The sequence below is a fragment of the Accipiter gentilis genome, chromosome 9, assembly GCF_929443795.1.
Source record: "Accipiter gentilis chromosome 9, bAccGen1.1, whole genome shotgun sequence".
NCBI classification, from domain to species: Eukaryota; Metazoa; Chordata; class Aves; order Accipitriformes; family Accipitridae; genus Astur; species Astur gentilis.
Genome location: NC_064888.1, coordinates 29,822,945 through 29,840,225, shown reverse-complemented (window position 1 = coordinate 29,840,225; position 17,281 = coordinate 29,822,945). Strand labels below are relative to the sequence as shown.

General features: G+C 41.6%; 2 protein-coding genes across 5 annotated transcripts; one reads left to right on the top strand and one right to left on the bottom strand.

Moving 5' to 3' along the window:
- The first annotated feature begins 139 nt into the window (after positions 1-139).
- ATP5MK (ATP synthase membrane subunit k) lies at positions 140-3,387 on the top strand. The gene is made up of 4 exons (XM_049810678.1): positions 140-231; positions 2,123-2,220; positions 2,313-2,408; positions 3,288-3,387. Exons 2-3 carry the CDS (start codon positions 2,134-2,136, stop codon positions 2,403-2,405), a joined length of 180 nt encoding a protein of 59 aa, XP_049666635.1. The 5' UTR covers positions 140-231; positions 2,123-2,133; the 3' UTR covers positions 2,406-2,408; positions 3,288-3,387.
- Positions 3,388-4,730: 1,343 nt separating this feature from the next.
- On the bottom strand, positions 4,731-17,251 carry TAF5 (TATA-box binding protein associated factor 5). Of its 4 annotated transcripts, none has more exons than XR_007507304.1 (12): positions 16,716-17,251; positions 15,209-15,449; positions 13,717-14,032; positions 12,876-13,039; positions 12,281-12,416; positions 11,643-11,763; positions 10,546-10,675; positions 9,305-9,469; positions 8,208-8,385; positions 7,883-8,060; positions 6,016-6,566; positions 4,731-5,081 (listed from the first exon to the last, which is right to left on the bottom strand). XR_007507304.1 is itself a non-coding variant. In XM_049810638.1 (12 exons), exons 1-12 carry the CDS (start codon positions 17,233-17,235, stop codon positions 6,169-6,171), a joined length of 2,280 nt encoding a protein of 759 aa, XP_049666595.1. In that variant the 5' UTR covers positions 17,236-17,251; the 3' UTR covers positions 4,731-6,168. The 4 variants fall into 4 exon arrangements, 2 of the variants coding, with proteins under 2 accessions (XP_049666595.1, XP_049666594.1); XR_007507303.1 differs by having other exon boundaries at positions 4,731-6,173; positions 6,267-6,566; XM_049810638.1 differs by having other exon boundaries at positions 4,731-6,173; positions 6,441-6,566.
- Positions 17,252-17,281: the final 30 nt, after the last annotated feature.

The window sequence follows — 17,281 nt, the reverse complement described above, 5'->3', positions numbered from 1 at the left end:
GGAAGCAGTACAGCGGGCAAAGGGGAACGGGCAAGCGGAAGCGGCGAGCCTGCTTCTCAGCCAACCAGAAGCTCGGGGGCGGAGAGAACCCGCTCGCTGGGAGGGGTGGGGGGGAGTGTAGCCAATCCACGCTGCCCGCGGTGGCTGCGCGCGGCGCTCGGCGGCCGCCATTTTGTGGGAGGGCGCTGGCGAAGGGCAGAGAGCGGCGGCGGTGGGACGGTGGCGGCTGAGGTAAGGCTGGGCGCTCGCGGCGGAGGGTGCTCGCCCCGGCCGCGGACCCTTGCCCGCGCCTCCTCCTGTAGGGCTGCGTCTGCCGGGCGGGAGAGCGGCTGTCTGCGGCGTCGAGCCGCGTCTGTGCTCTGGGGCGCCCGCGACCTTCAGCCGCGGCGTCGCTCCCCTCCGAGTACCAGGCGCCGCCGCCGCGTCCCTTCCCCCGGCCCGACGCGAGCTGAGGCGAGGGAGCGCCGGGGTCGCGGCTGTCTGCGCTGGCGAGATGGGCCCGCTTTCTGCGCGGGGCTGGGGCGAGCGCGGCAGCCGGCGGTGCCCGGTGTCAGGGCAGCCGGCGGGGCGGGCCGCGCCTGGCAAGGGCACCGGGCTCTTCCGAAAAAGAAAACCTGTGCTGTGGTGTCTGGGCTCTGAGCCGTCCTCGGAAGGACGCAGTGGCTCTTCTCCAGGCTTTTGCATCGGTCAGGCATGAGAAAAGGCGACCTTGGCTTTCCAGGTCGCGTACGGCAGATGTTCGGGGGGTTTGTTTCGTTAAGATTTTTAGCTATTGCATAGTCAATCCAGTTACAGGCACGCCTACTTGATTATACACCGGAGAGGTACGTTACTGGATTGGGTTTGTATAAGAGCTGTTTTAGTGAACATAGCACCTCCTGGAGCAGTTTCCTGTATCCCTTCTCTTCTGGGGTACTGGTGGCTACAGTATCTGCCTGGTTTAGGTAACTGTATGGCATGTGTGCCTCTTCTGGGGTGAGTTACAAGATAAACAACAAATGTTTGTCCGAAACATAAAACCCTTTTAAACGTAAGAAAAATATATCTCTAAACATAAAAAAAACCCAACCACTTTTATTGTAAGGGTGATCAAATACTGGAACAGGCTCCCCAGAGCAGTTGTGGAGTCTTCCTCTCTGAAGATACTAAAAAGCTGACTGGACATGTTCCTGAGTGACCTGCTGTAGCTGCCCCTGCTTTGAGCAGGTTGGGGTTGGACTATGCAATCTCCAGAGGTGCCAAACTGAACCATTCAGGGAATCTGCAAGTATGCTACTGTAGCCATGCCAGGCTTGTGTGTTAATGAACTTCTTACAGTAGATCTGAAACTTTGGTCCACACACAGACAAAATACAAAAGTGTGCCCTTGTGTTCTTAGTGTTTTTGTTGTTCCTGTGAAAGCACTTCTGAGGCTTTGTAGCTGGCTCAAGTAACTTGGTGATCTAGCTGAAAAATAAGTGTGTGTGTGTGGGGAAGTATATTTTTATCTAGACCTGTGAATACTACGGTGGGCAAGTAAGATGCAATAGAAACATGCAGTTCTTACTAACAACTTGCGCTCTAATATGGTATAAAAGTTGTAAAGCAGCATTTTTGAATCACAAAACAGACTAGTAGTCTAGTCTGAATCTTGTCACCAAGTTTTTGAGTATGTAATTGAAGCTGTTTCTTAGCTGAACTAGTGAAGATGTATCTTAATTAGGTAGCAGATTCCTGAACAATTGATATAAATTTGCCTGTGTTGAAAGGTTGTGTAGGCAGGACTGGCAGGTCTGTTCTTTGTAAGTGCTTTGAGGAATTTTCCCTTTTATTATCATCATAATCCTGATTTTTTTTCATGTTTAAACTGAGTTGAATGAACTTTAAAAATCATAAATGTTTTTCCCTTCGGAATCCCTCATTTGCTTATCTGCTTATGTCACCTGTTTTGTAGTTAAGACAGAGTGCTCTGAATGTGTCTGCTCCTTCCGTATGTTGAATGTCCAACTGTCTGTTGAATGTGCTGAAAGCGGAATTAATAGCTGACAATGGAATTAAGTTCAGTGTAGACATTAGTTTGATTTTTCTATTGATCCTGTCCAGCTGACTTTAAATTTGTTAACTGTCCTGTATTGCTCTTTAGGACAAGCAGCCATGGCTGGCCATGACTCAGGATCTCAACACCAGTTCACTGGTTTTCAGAAGTACTTCAATTCCTATACCATCACAGGCAGAAGGAATGTATGTATTACGTATTTTAACTTTTGTAGTCTAGTATAATGGTGTTTTCTGGGTTTTAGACTGAAATTAAACTTAACTTTTATGTTTTTCAGTATGTCCTAGCAACATACACCAGTATTGCAATGCTCATCTTGTATTTCAAGCTTAGACCTAAAAAGAAAACTCCTGCTGTGGCAGATAAGTAAATGGTAAGTGGCTGGTGTTCTTCTGGGACCAAAATGCTTCAATGCCAGGCCAGGAAGAAAGAGTGACAAAGGACAAGTTGCTAATAATACAATGTAATTAGAGAGAGAAATGCAGGCATGTGAACTTCGTATTTATCATTTGAAATCTCAACTAAACTATAGCATCAGCTTATTCGGGGGCATTCTGAATGAAGTAGGTTGTTAAAGCGGGTTGCAGAATGTATGGTGTTCTGTTCTTCTGACATGGTAAATGGGACAGCATTGGGGTAAATGGACAGCATGCAGGGAGGAAGAGTAAGCAAGGAGGGAGGAGTGGAAGGATGTTGCAGCTAGGTACATCAAACTTTGCCTACAGCTATTGGGTGCTTCTGGTCTGCCCTTTTGCTGTAAAATAGGGATAACTGTTGCTTTGCAGGTTATTGAAATAATAAAGTAGTACTTATTTCTTAGTTGTATGAGAGAATTCCAAGCACAGATCAATACAGTCTGTTAAAACCTTCCTTTGAACAGAGTAAAGGAGCACCATACAGTGGAACTGTATATATTGCACCCCTGATTACGCAAGGTCCATATAGGAGTGATTGGACTTGTTCGTGTATAGCAACAACCAAGTGTTACAAAATTCTCAAGTCACTTTCAAATACAAAATTTCAGCTGAAGTGGTGTTTTGAAAAAAACTATGGGTTGTCCTCATAGTCTGCAAAAAGGGGTAGAAAACAAAAAGCTTGAGCGTTGTTGTGTGTTAAAGGGACATCAGTCATTTCTTCCTGGGTGTACTGAAATGTGCCTCCTCATAACTAGAACTGTTTGGGCAAGGGGGATGCTCAGTTACTAGTACCACTGTGCAAGACTTGCTATGTTTGATCTCTCTTCTCTTGGCAGGTTGCTGGCATGTCCAAACCTCCAGTCTGTGTCAGTGTAATGCAAGCTGATGACCTGTTGTGGCTAATAAAATATAAATAATTACTTGTTTTATTGGAAATATGAAATGGTGCAAAACAGCATAAATGTCGGACTTGGCTTTTTTTTCCTTCTGTCAAAAATAGTTATTTGTAGTGGAGATGGGAGTAGCTGTTTCCTATCATTACTATCTTAACTAAACTCTTCTAACACATCTTAAAGTGTTCTGCACACCTGGTAGTAACCTAGGAAAGTCCGCAGCAGCATGACGATAATACAGGCAGCTGATCAAAGCATCTCCACACTTCCATGTCATAGTGGGAAACAGTAAGCTTACATGGTTTGCAATTACCCAGTTGCTCCTGTTTTTTGCATTCCAAGCTAGTAACTTAAATGGAAACAGTGACTTCTTCACTATTATTAATACAATGCAGATTATAACTTCTGCCTCTGTTGTCCATATTTTGCATAGAACGTGTTTGGTTTTGATGGAAAACCTCCCAAAATAGACTGATCAAATTATGGTATTTGAGCTCTTTCTGTTACTGGCCTCTCTCGCAGAGATAACTGCCAGAAAGAAAATGGCTTACTTTGCTGATGTTAAGTTCTTAAAACTCTGCATGTACATAAACAGTGACTTAAGTAGTTCAGTGCTTATTTTTCCTGGACATAGCCTCTTAATAAATGAGGTGTTCCTACCACAATTACATATATGCAGCTCCTTCCCTGCCCAACACTAAAACTTGTCTATCACATCCTTCACAGTGTCTTTCTGTATCTCAGTTAAAACTCAGTACCTTCCTTAAAAACATCACATTAGTGCTGATGTGTGAATGTGATTATATGGCACAGTGCTGCTTAGAAGGTGCCAGCAACAGGGGTTGAACCTGGGACTTCTCATGCTAATGCATGCAAATACACTTCCCAAACAGAGGGCAGCAGGAGGTAGGCAGGGTTGCTGTAAAAAAAGGAGAGGTAAATTACAGGGGCTTTGTGCTCTCTTACTGTAGCCCTATGTATTCTTCAAGCCATTTGTTCATGCTGGGCCTTCTGAATAAACCTATTGTCTTCCTCTCCTATGAGTTTGTTTGCATAAGTGGCCTCTGCTGTATACAACTTTCCAGATGAACAATAGTTGTTGTAACAGTGTAATAGATCTAATTAGCTGGAACCCATTCCCTACTGTTAGAACGAGATTTACATGAAATGGCTGGTCATCAACTTAACATTTTCTGAATTAGTTTCTCTTAGCAGAATGCTCACAGCTACAAGCACTGGTCTTGTTTCCATTGCAGCCATCAAAGCAAGAAAATACCTTCTTGTAACATACAAACACAAGCTGTGTGGTTTTAGTATTTATTATAATATCAAAAGTATAAAACTGTACAAAATACAAAGGCAGAATGTGGCAGTGTTTTCTTTAAGCTGTACATGCTTTGTTTTAGGTAACTTGTTTGATTCACCATAATTGTACTTAAATCCAACTGGTCACACTGAAAGCTAGGAAATTTAGTTGAGGTACCATTACACAAAAAAAATGCATCATGTAGTTTTAACCTTTTTTCTTAAAGAAAAGTTCCAGGTGAGGTTCCTAATGACTTTTCCACCCTTTATTTTGATGTATAATGCTTGTAATATACCTTTACTCCAAGAGTTAGAGTCAAGAGAAGGGATGAGAGGGGAGGTAGTTCTCTATTTACTTTACCTTAGAAATGTCAAGTCTTGTTTTTATTTTCACTAGAGAGCCAGCAGATTGTTCAAGTGTCCAAGCCCTTACTGGAAAGTAATGAGGAACACAAAACAGATTTCCCTGTATACAACTTGTAAGAGATTTGGGGGAAAAAAACCAAAAACAAACCAAAAACCCCACATACAACCAAAAAAAAACCAAACCCAAAACCACACTTTGGTGGTGGTGTTTTCTGTTCAAAGACCCAGAAAGAAGTTATACTTCCCAATGTTTTGCATGTTTTGCTTTTCGTTAGAAATAAAGCACTGAGCTTTATTGGTTGTCCAGGAGGACTTACTAGGGTAAACTGTTTTTGTGGGTAGAAATTGTCACTTCAGCAGACAAGCTGGCCTTTCAAAAGCAAACTGATAATACAGTTCGGACAGAATAATCCTTTTACTCTGCAATAGTATTTCAATTTCTTGGCTAGTTTTACATTTTGATAAGTTAAACCTTATGCACAAAGGATGCAGGTTTTTAAAGTTCTTCTAGATCTAATACAACATAAAAGGTTAAGTCCACTTTTTTAATAATGGGTATTTCAGTTGTGCCTCAGTCCCTTTTTTCTTCATACAATAAAGTATGAAAGTACATAAAGTTCACATTGCACTTCTGGTTGCTTATCACACTTACAGCATTGGCTACCTGTGAAAACAGAGTAACAAGATCTGCATTTCCAGTACCGCAGAAGAGCACAGGAGTTTGAAATCTTTTCAGGACTTAGTACTTGGATGCATAAAACCCACACACAACTTCATGGCAGTTCCCCACAAGCCTCTGCCTGTTGGACCTACTCTTTCAATGCCCTGTTTGTTGCTGTGATACTCTCACCATACCTGTTGCCCAGCCCAGGCTATAGTGAATTAAACTATGTTCTTTTCTGAAACTGACCAGTTTTTGCTTGTGTTTGAGATTGATTAAACATTTGCTAACCATAAATTAAGTGCTTTAAAAAAAAAAAAATCATTTGAGAACACATACCAAGGCTGTTAACTTTCCACAAGTTTCAGCAGAGCTCAATACCATCTCTGAGAGGAGACAGCCATTTTCATATACATATATATATTTTTATCAAAAGCACCATGAACAATTCCTTCTTTTACAGCCACGATGTCTTGTCATTCTCCAGAATTTTCAAACTGTGGATAAATATGAAATAGCAGAACTGAAAAACGCTGCTTGCATTAGTTTACATAATTTCACTTTTCCTGCAACAGACTAGTGGGATCCACCTGTACAAGACGCTCCTCCTCATCTCACATAAAAGGTCACTACTGCAATGACTTGGCACAGTCAGTCTTACAGCTTCCTGCTTTACTGTGAACTGTAGGCTCCTGCAGCCAGCAGCAAGTTTCTGCGTGTAAAATGGAGGTGTACAACTGGGGTTGATTTGGTCATGTATGTACCTAATAACAAGTCCTGTGAGTTTTCAGGCAAGTTTATATGCCCAGTGGCTGTAGTAAAGTCATCGGTTTCTAAATCTTCAAATGCCTTCACAGCATCCCACAGACGAACTGTGTTATCCATTGAACCTAAAAAGAACAACAGTTTAAAGTCTTTTCTTTTTGTTAATAAAAAAGGCATACAAAAAAGTTACTGGGGAGCAAGTTAACAGAAATTAAAGCTCAAAAAGCAGTTTTGCTCGTAACTGTAGACTTATGTCCTCATCCTGCAACGAAACAGACTTCAACAAGCCTCTAACATAGTGAATGCACTCATAAAAGTTACCAGGATTTCAGCTTGCCTGTAACCTAACCTGAATGCCCTGTACATAAAGCACAACAAACTATTCTCTCGAAACACTTGGGTTTGGATTATATCACCTAGCACTGAAAAATCAGGACCATCCTGTGGGCTAGATGCCAATTTCAGGAAATGTTTATGATTTTAAGTCGCATAATAACAGTTTGTTTGATACAGGGAAGACAGGAGAATTTTGCAGTCCCAGTGGCCTGTGCTTTTACTGGAGCATTGGTAGATAAATTGAAGTAACGACCAAGCAGGATGGATCAAACCTGTACCCTGTCTGTTAGCTTTCACTCCTGCAGTAGTGGTTTACTGAGGATTCTCACTGCACTGCATTTAGGAACATACTACTAAATAAATCTAGAACATTCCTAGCCAGGTTTCATGAGGAAACTACCCTGATGCAATTAGTGTCCATCATTTCTTCTGTCAGTAACTTGAACTTATTGGCTAATTTCAACCATTTGACAGAACAGAACAAGTTTCAAATTCATTAAATTCCTATACATTTTAAGAAAACAGTTCACTAAAGATGGAGAGACAAAACTTTGTGCCTCCATGAAGGGAAAACTGGCAAAGGAGCTCTGCTGTATTAGACACCAGAGAATCCATGTGGACAGGCAGGAAAAACAAGTAGGCTTCACAAGTTCTGCTGCTCGTAGACCTGATGGTTATTCTATATCAAAAATCTACCATGAAAAAATAGTAAGGGTGTGGATAACTCATCTTCCTTTCTGTCCCTTCCTCTCTCTTCTTTTTAGTCCTGCTGCATTTCCCACTCCCATTCCAGTATCCTGCACCTCTCTAGTCCAGCCATTTCTTGTCTGCCCTAGAGTTATTTCTAACTTCAGATTCAACACAGATCCCAGCCTTCACTACCATCTAACTGCATAAAACCTTTCCTTCAGTTCCTGGAAGAGTGAGGGGTCACACTTTACAGTCGAGTGAAGTACTCGCAGTGAAGTACTCACAGTTTTAAGTTGCTGCTTTTGCTAAGCAAGTGATTCTACTTTGTCTTCCTCAATTTAAGGAACCAATTATATCATTCCTCTTCAGACTTATGGAACACAACAGAAATTTCACTGCTTCCAGTGAATTTTACCTGATGCTAAAATTTCCCCATCTCTACTGAATCTGAGTGCGTAGATAGTGTCAGTGTGCCCTTTCAATTCTCCAACCATCAAGCCATGTCCAATATCCCACAGTAGAACTCTTCCATCTGTTGCTCCAGTAGCCAGGAATCGTCCATTAGGAGAAAATGCCAATGAATGAATTGGTCCCTAAAACAGACATTTGAGGAGGACCAAACAAGTTAATTAAGTCTACTCGCATGCAATCAGTCAAGCCATATTTATTCTGAACACTACTCTTCAGAATCTCATCGCAGAAATAAAACCACTTTCACACCATGAGTGATATGCCTTTACCTTATGTCCAGTGAATATTCTTACACAATTCCCATTCAAAACATCCCAGAGCCGTATAGTCCTGTCTGCTGAGCCCGTTGCAATATAGTTGGAGTTTGGATGAAATCGGGTACATGTCACATCAGCAAGATGGCCAGCAAATATCCGTAAAGGCTGGTAGTGATCTGTTGCCCACAGACTGAGAAGAAAAGCTTTATTAATAAAAGAACCCAAATGAAGTTCAGTATCTGTACCTGTTGGAGCAGGTCCAGAGGAGAGGCACAAAAATCATCTGAGGGATGGAACACCCCTCCTATGAAGAAAGGCTGAGAGAGTTGGTGTCGTTCAGTCTGGAGAAGAGAAGGCTCTAGGGAGTCCTTACTGCAGCTGTTCAGTACTTAAAGGGGGCTTATAAGAAAGACAGTGACAAACTTTTTAGCAGGGCCTGTTGCGATAGGACAAGGGGAAATGGTTTTAAACTTTTAAAAGAGGGTAGGTTTAGACTGGATATAGAGAGGAAATTTTTTTTACAATGACGGTGGTGAAACAATGGAACAGGTTCCCCAGAGAGGTGGTAGATGCCTCAATCCTGGAAACATTCAAGGTCAGGTTGGGTGGTGCTCTGAGCAACCTGATCTAGTTGAAGATATCCCTGCTCATTGCAGGGGGGTTGGACTAGATGATCTTTGGAGGTCCCTTCCAACCCAAACCATTCTGTGATTCTATGATCTGTTGCACCATGAGGAATAAAAGGAAGTAATTATGCAGTGGTTTCTTACTGGCCAGTTTATTGAATTAACAGGATCTGTTTTGGAAAAGTATACTTTTCAGAAGGAAGAAATAAAGACTGTTCTGTCAAGTTGTTAAACAACTGGAAAAGAATACTGCCAATCATATAATCACATAAGAGGACACCATCTCTTTAGTCATCAGATCATCTGATGTGTGTTGAAAAGGGAAAAAAAACCTAATTAAAACATTTGTTCAGTATTTTAATTGACATGAAATAAAATTTATTTCCAGTCATAGGGTAGGCTAGAGTCCATCAGCTAATCACTTTCAGGGTTAATCCACTACAAACTGACCCAGACAAGTAAAAAACCCATCCAGTTTCTTACCGAGCCACTCTGTCGTGTCCGCCTGACACAAAGTAATAACCATAAGGGGAGAATTGTGTATCCCATACTGGATAGTTGTGTCCTTTATACCCCACCAAACATGTGAATGTTTGGAGACTCCACAATCTGACAGTGCCATCCTCAGAACAGGACAACAGGTAGTTCCTGTCACAGGAGAAAATATAGCATATTACATATCAAACTTACACGCAGACTGTATAACCATTGCATAAATACTGAGAGATGTCTATGGTAAGAAAAACTGTCCACTGAACAGCATCTGTTTAGCATGTCACATATAAATCAGCATTTTGGTGGGGTAAGCAACAATAACCAATTCAAGCAGAATCCAGTCCCAGGCCCTTATGGAAAAGAGAGACAATTGCATTTTGATGACTAATTCTGATGATACCTACAGCAATACCAAGGGGAGGAAAAACAAAACCCAACACACAAAAAAATCCCACAGAGCTGGTCTTTACTCAGGAATTCCAGTTAGAGGAAAAAATTACTAAGAAATTGCAATGCTATGTTACTTTAAAAAAAAATAAAAAATCTTTTAATATGTCTAAACAAAATGTCAGGATTCCCTGAAAGAGAATTCATATCACATCCACATTCTTAGTCCATAATTACAGACTCTATATTCATGTTCCACACAAAGTTTACTTCTCAGCTGTGTTTCTGTGATGGATGTTTCCTAACTAGATACATGCAAAAGCAAAACATTAGTAATTTAAACCTCCTTTCTACTGTCCACACTCTCATAATTACATAATGGTTTTAAATCTCTTATTTTAAAGACACTATTCCATACATTTTCAAAATAAAGTCTCAATAGAATATGAGAAACTTGGAGTGCAATGATATGCTACTCAGACTGGTTTTATGTTTTGCAGTACAATAAGTGAAATCAATGCTGCAGTATTTTCCTCTCTACAATTCAGTTAAAACCCAGTTTAAACTACAGTTTGCAAAAAAAATGGCCTATTTTGCCATCTAAGTCCTGAACCTCAAAAAAGCTGCTGGCATCCTCAGCTCCAGTTGATTTCAGTAATAGCTGACAGTGCCCAACAACCTGAGCATAAGGAGCATTTATGCTCACACACAATTTCTTATAAGCTGCATAAACAATTGCTTTAACCTTCTGGAAAAAGCTGCATTAAGAACACGTTTGCATTCAGTAGCATGCAATTAGAACTCAAGACAAGCAAGCTAGTTAGCTTGTAAACTTATTTTACCTATCAGGACTGAAGCTGGTGCCATAGACAGGTCCACTGTGACCATATAAAATCTTCAACTCACTTGCTGTTTTCTCATCCATGATCCTCTCCAATACATCATCTGATTCTTTGTCGATGAGACTGAGGTCTGCAATATTTCAAAGTTCATGTATCATAATAACTGTTAGAAGTTCGAAGATAAATGCCACGAACAGAAAAAACAATAATATTCTCTCTAAAAGAGGCAAGTATATGAACATGACAAAGTACCTAGGAATTTGTTTGAAGTTTGAAATATACAATGGCATTTAAAATATTTTTTACCATTGTAAAAGGTGAAAATAGTGCTTTACATAAAGAGTCACTCTTTAAGTCTTCACTGAGCTAAGATAAATTAATTCTGATGTGTGTTATTTTTCATATATATATTGTTCAGCCTCCAAACACAATAACATCTCCTTGATAGAGATGCCAAATTTTCATGCCTTTTCCCAGGAAGTTAATATGCCACAAACACATTTTACACACATATTTTGATGGCTGCACACTACACACAACTTAAAATAGCTTTTAGTCTGTAGGCTACTGTTTGCTGAACATCATGACATCTCAGTTAAATATAAAGATTAAGAAATGTTTGCATGGTACCTAGCTTCAACCACAACACATTGTTACACAAACAGCAGAATTAAAGAAGCCTGGTTTCCATGAATTTGCATAAGTGTCGAGCCACAGGACATTCTCCTCCATCCTTCTAGAGTTCAATCCTATAATTTCCCCCAGGGTACCTCTAGTCTCTCCCCTAGATCACCTAAACCCAACTGTCTACTACACCCTGTAGTTACCATCCAGTTAAGAAGCAAGATGGCTAGTTCCAAGTTCCATGCACTGACGACCTCACAGCAGGTGTACACAAACATATTTCTCATTCCTTTAAAAATGTTTCTAATGGTAGTATATAAGATGCGATCATACATCTGTGCATGTATTGTTTCTTCAGAGTGAAAGCATCTAACTGCTGAAGACAACTCTCCTGCCACAGACATCTTTCTCTGTTCATGCAAAACACAGCTGACAAGTAACATGCTCATATTAAGTGTTATTGTCTTAATTACCTGCTGCTGTTTTCACACTACGTAGCTTCTTTGGAGTCACGGACCACACTCTGACGGTAGAGTCAGCAAAGCCTCCTACAATCATACTAGAGTCATCTGTAATATCCACTGCAGTCAGACCCTAGACACAAAATATCCATTTATATTGTTTGTACCTTTCATGATGCATTTCAAATATTACAAAATCCTAAGTACTAATAAGAAAATTAATTTGACTGACTTACAAAAATAAGAGGGAATTATTCTAGCATAGACATAAACACACATCAATTCTTGCTCCATTAAAAATAAAGCTATATGAATGAAGCGCAGTCAATGGTGACAGAACAGTACTGTTTTCCAGTATTTTGGTGCAAAAAAAATCTACTGCATTCTGTAGAATACACTTTGGGCCCCAGACAAAAAACAAAAGAAGGAATTATGGCAAAATCAGAGCAAAACCAAGGAACATGGAAATTATACAGTTTAAGGAGTCTTTAAAGAGAATTTTGAACATTTCTGAACATAAACTTTGCAACACTTATTCCAAATACTCCAATAACCCTTGCCAATGCTGTTAAGCCGTCTTTCCTTATTAAGAGTGATGTTTATAATTTTGATTCCCTTTTCCATATTACCCAAACTCTTCTTTTACCAACCTGGTAAGCATTAAGGAACGTGTAGAAACAGATGGAGGGCAGGCACTCTGGGCCAAGACGCACACGCCTTGCAGCTTCCTTCATATTCATTACTTTATCCAGCTTGTCAGAGTCTTTCAGTTCAGGCAGAGGAATTCTACAAGAAGCACAGATTTTTACGATCTAAAAGCACTTTCCATGTTGTTAATCTAGACAAAGAAAGTGAAACCTTTGCATGCAACCCTATACTTCAAATACGAAACAAGAATTAGAAAAAAAAAAATTAAAAACTATGAGGATTAACTGATGAGAAAAAAAGAGCCAGCTTTAAGAATTTCAGACAGCCAGTGGAACAAGATAAATAACTGAGTATGACCTGAAAAGATTAGTGGGTAACTGAGTAAAATTTTATCAAGGGAAATCTAGATTGACTTGAAAGGCAAAGACAGAGGGTTATATGCTAAGCTTTCCATCACCTCCCTTAGAAGTCTTACAGCTAAAGCTGTGTACAGCTGAAATGGCCAAAATGCTAAAAATGTCATGTGAAGAGCAATGCAGATTTGGCATGACAAGACTGGACTTAACAAGGCTTCTCTACACATTGTTCCCTTGGTACCTGTTTTGGGGAGGAGCATTAGGGTCTTGTTTTTTACTTTTTGACCCTACACTATCTTTTTTAGGTTTTTTCTTCTTTGGCTTTCCTTCTTCATTTTCCCCTTCTTCATCTTCATCATCCAAAGGCACATCAAATTCTGGTTCTTTCAATAAGCCAAAGAAAACCTGCAAGTCAATAAAACACACGTGAGACAAAACAGTAATTGCTGTTCTTAACGAAAACTAGTTTTTTTAATGGAAACTTTTCAACATATTAGGCCAAGCAATACAGCTGCCCCTTTAAAACTGCCATGTTTAATATTACTGGTTAGCCCATAACAAAGGTACTACATATGCTGCTGTTTTGCCCAGCGACTGACCTGGACAACTGTAAGTTCTCCCACCACCTCTTAGCACTTTCTTAAAGCAGAATCCCTACAGCTTACATAACTTATCTGTATAGTACTGTGGTACTACATTGTCAGGATCTACACAAACAGCCCTTGCAGTAACAACTGGCAGTAAGTAAGAATTTCATCTGTTGTACAAAAGAGGAAGCCAAACAGTCAGGCGTCCATTTTACAACAACAGAGTAATTCGTGAGTTAGTTTAAGTTTAGTTCAGTGGGCTATTGAATACAAGGTTGTCTCTCAAAGGGGTTCAACAGTTTCTTCTACCAGACAGTGACACATCTTGATCTCTCTACTCCTGCCAACAACTATTTGTACAGTTCTCTTGCTTTGCTCTGTTCATGCTGTCCTTTAAGATCTCAAGTGACAATTGTCAGTCTATACTACGGTATCTCCCTGAAAAACTAGGAAGAATTGTTCAATGACAAAAGTGCAACATTCTTTGCCTCCTACCTTTGCTTTATTAGCTTCTCGTTTTGCCTCCCCAGCCAAGCTTCCAACCATAGCATCTATCTGTTGTTTACTGCGAGGCATTCCATCAAAGATATCAATGTAAAGATGTTCCTGAACAATGTTCCAGATCTGGTTGTTCTGCTTTTCCTGAAGATGCCTCTTCAAGAGTTGGTAAGAGTCACGGGAAATACGCAGCACAAACTTGCTTGTTCGGAAATCCAGCATGGTCTCATTACCTTTCATATGTTCTTTTTTGGTTAAGCTAGATAATACACGCAGGTCATCCTGGTAATAGCACTCCTGATCCCCATGAAATCTATTGAAACAATTTAAGATACAATAAAAGACTTATTACAAAAACATTATCTCATAAGTGCACACCTATTTACATTACTTTAACATGAAGCACATATGTAAGGACCTTTTGGAAGCTACTGACTACATACAGGATTATTTTTCTGCTGAAAAATGGCTGGGGAAGATACACCAGTGACTTGCTGTTCACAGTAAGAGCATTCGATGGTTAAAAAACAAGATGGAAAGAACACAAAATGGAACCTCACAGAATTTCATACACATAAAGGGTTCTTGCCTGAAGTAAATAGTTACACTAACATGTTTATTTACAGAAATGAAACCCTAATTTGTGGTACCATAAAATATACGACATTTTTTATTACACAAGACTACTTGGATGTATTTATATCTGATTCATTATATGAAGAGGCACATTTCACAGTGTCTATGTTTCTCACTCTCCACTTGCATTATCTAATAGCTAACATATGTCTAGAGTTTCCATTTTTACTCAAACCATGTTATAAAATAGTTGCGGCAGGGAACGTTTTAACTATTTACAGCAACATTTGAACTATTTACAGGACCATTTTTGCTAACCATATTGGAGAGAGACAAAGTTATCCTTTTAGATTGAAATATTTCATAATTGGGCTGAATCCAGAAAACAAAGAAAATTTAATTTTCTTCTCAAGTGATAAGGAAGTGAAACATAGTAAGAGCACAGAAAATTATGGATTAGCCATCAATTAATTCCTTTAATCTTATCTGAATTTCAGTATACATTCTATGACATTAGCAAATACTCATAGCATACATTACTTTGGCATCTCAGTGCAATTTTCCAGTGCTAAAAAATGACCCCATTATCTTTCCCTAAAGAAGCATAATCTCTTCATTGATACTTCTGCAGCAAAGAGACCATCAGCTTACCCAAAAGATGGGTCAAAATCTGCCCATGGACAGTTCAAAAGCATGTAGTTTGAACATCCTTCTAATATAGGAGTTTGGAAAAGGATTCAAGAACAGTTACTGTAATCCATGGCACCATTACTTCAGATTCCAAATCTCTTCAACATCAAAGAAAAATAATACATACCTCTATATACATATAAGCCTATGCTACTATAGCTTACAGATTTAATCAAAGTAGCAGACACAAAACAATGCAAATGCAAAAATAAAAATAAATTACCTTTCAAAAAAAGACTTTGCTTCACTCTCATGTTGATTGTAGACCAATTCCAAGTACATGTGCACAAAGAGAGGATAAAACAGCTGAGACAATTCTGCTCGATGACAGTCCAGGGAACACTCAATAAAGTGTTTTAATCCACTGTAGTATTCCTCATACAGCGTCGGGTCCCCCTGTTGATTGTAGGCAGACAATACTGCACTCACATCTGGCTGATCTTCCACAACAACACCTCCTCCAACTGCAAAAGCATTAGCATGTAACAAGAGCTTGTAAGACAGCCTGAAAGAGCTAGCAAATATACAGTGGCTAACGACTCCATTGGTAAAGTGAGGCACTCTGAGCAAAACATGATACCAAGTCTCGTGCTTTTTCAGCACTGAGTCTAAGCAATACAAGTGAGAGGATGGTAGCACATTATAGTCCAGCAGTCAGTTCTCCTAGCACCTTCAGCCATTTTTTGTGCCTTCCCAGCCAACAGTTACCTGTAAGGTATTTAACATAGTGCCTAATTCAGCTAGGGTTATAAGTGTAAAGGAAGAAGCCACTAACATCCCCAAGATAAGTTATCTTTACTGCTAAGGCCAGAAACTCTCAAATGAGGAGCAGAATCTTTCTAAGCCTGTAAGATATACCCACTATAATTATTTTGCTTCCAGTAAACAAGCAAATGAAGTTCATCAAGTGAACAATTCACCAAGACCACTATACAACCATTATAGGGCAGCGACTTTTTGTCATCTGCTAATGCTCCAAGAGCTCTGTTCTATGTAGCAGTCATTAACCATTTTCATTGCTTTGTCTTCTATATAAAAACAAATCTATCAAGTGATAACACGAACAAGCTGACTTTATACTATACATTCAGTGGAACTCAAGACATTCCTGAAATTCCATGACACTATTCTGTAAAGCTGCCCCACAGAACAACTTGATTAAAAATACTTAAGACATTAATTATCCAAAGGACATCTCAAGTATCCAGCAACTTGATCGAGCAATGTATGAAGCCTCCTCTACAAGTATCCTATGGCTCTTTCCTCAAAAAGCACCCTGTACATCAGGCGTCCATTCTCATCCCTGCAGCCACATCTCGGACCATCACCTCAAACTACAGAGGAAACCTTCAGCCTCCCGTTACAATGTTAGTCAAGATGGAACACAAAGACAAGCGGAAGCACCTCTCACTTTGACAGTGCTCCCTGCAAGAGTGACAGAAACCCTACCTTTGGTCCCTTGCTCTGGGGAGGAGCACCTCCCAGGAGATGCCGATCTCTTCTCAAGTTGTATGGGGGGAATGACACAGCCAGGGCTCCCCCCAGAAGGCCAGGGTATACTCTCACCTCCCGCCCCAGGGAGGGACACCCCAAGGGAAGCACGACCTGACACCATCCCTCGTGCCCACGCGTCACGGAGAGGCCCCACGCCTGCGAAAGGCACAAGGGCCCCCCAGCACCCACGGGTCCCGCCCGGCACAGCGACCCCACAGTCCCCGCGCGGGCCCCACCTTTCCCCGGCGGCACGGCGGCAACCGCCGCCACCCCGGGGCTGGAAGACGCGACAGTGGCGACACTGCCTCCTATCGCGATGGCGGCAGCGGCGGTGACCCGGCTGAGCAGCGCCTCGCCCCCGGCGGAGTCCGCATCGCCGCCCGGGGCTCCCAGAAGCCCGGCGCCGGCAGGGCTGAGGGCAGCGGCACCGAGGTCGTCGCCGAGCAGGCGGGCTTCACGGCGCAGGATCTCCTCGGACTCGCGGAGGTTGCTGCGGCGCAGGAACTGCAGCACAGCCACGAGCGTCTGCCGGTCCAGCGCCGCCGGGGAAGCGGCCGGGCCCGGCGCCGCCTGCTTAGGGGGTGCCGTCTCCCCACCGTTCCCCGCCGCCTCCACCTCCACCGCCGCGGCCGGGGGAGCGGCGGGAGCAGCGGCGGCGGCGGCTGGAGGAGCAGCGGGGGGCTGCGGCGGCGTCCCCGCCTCAGGGTCCGGCTTTACCGCCGCCACCTCCGCCGGCTCCTCAGGTAGCGCCGCCATCTTGCATCGCCCTCCATTCACCGGCAGCGGGCAGCCGCCGCCAGGC

Coding starts and splice junctions, on each gene's coding strand:
- ATP5MK (XM_049810678.1), top strand. CDS start 2,134: ATGGCTGGCCATGACTCAGGATCTCAACACCAGTTCACTGGTTTTCAG. Junction 2,221..2,312: donor CCATCACAGGCAGAAGGAAT/GTATGTATTACG, acceptor TATGTTTTTCAG/TATGTCCTAGCAACATACAC.
- TAF5 (XM_049810637.1), bottom strand. CDS start 17,235: ATGGCGGCGCTACCTGAGGAGCCGGCGGAGGTGGCGGCGGTAAAGCCG. Junction 12,417..12,875: donor AATGCTCCTCCCCAAAACAG/GTACCAAGGGAA, acceptor TGCTTCTTGTAG/AATTCCTCTGCCTGAACTGA. Junction 11,764..12,280: donor CGTTCCTTAATGCTTACCAG/GTTGGTAAAAGA, acceptor TTTTGTGTCTAG/GGTCTGACTGCAGTGGATAT.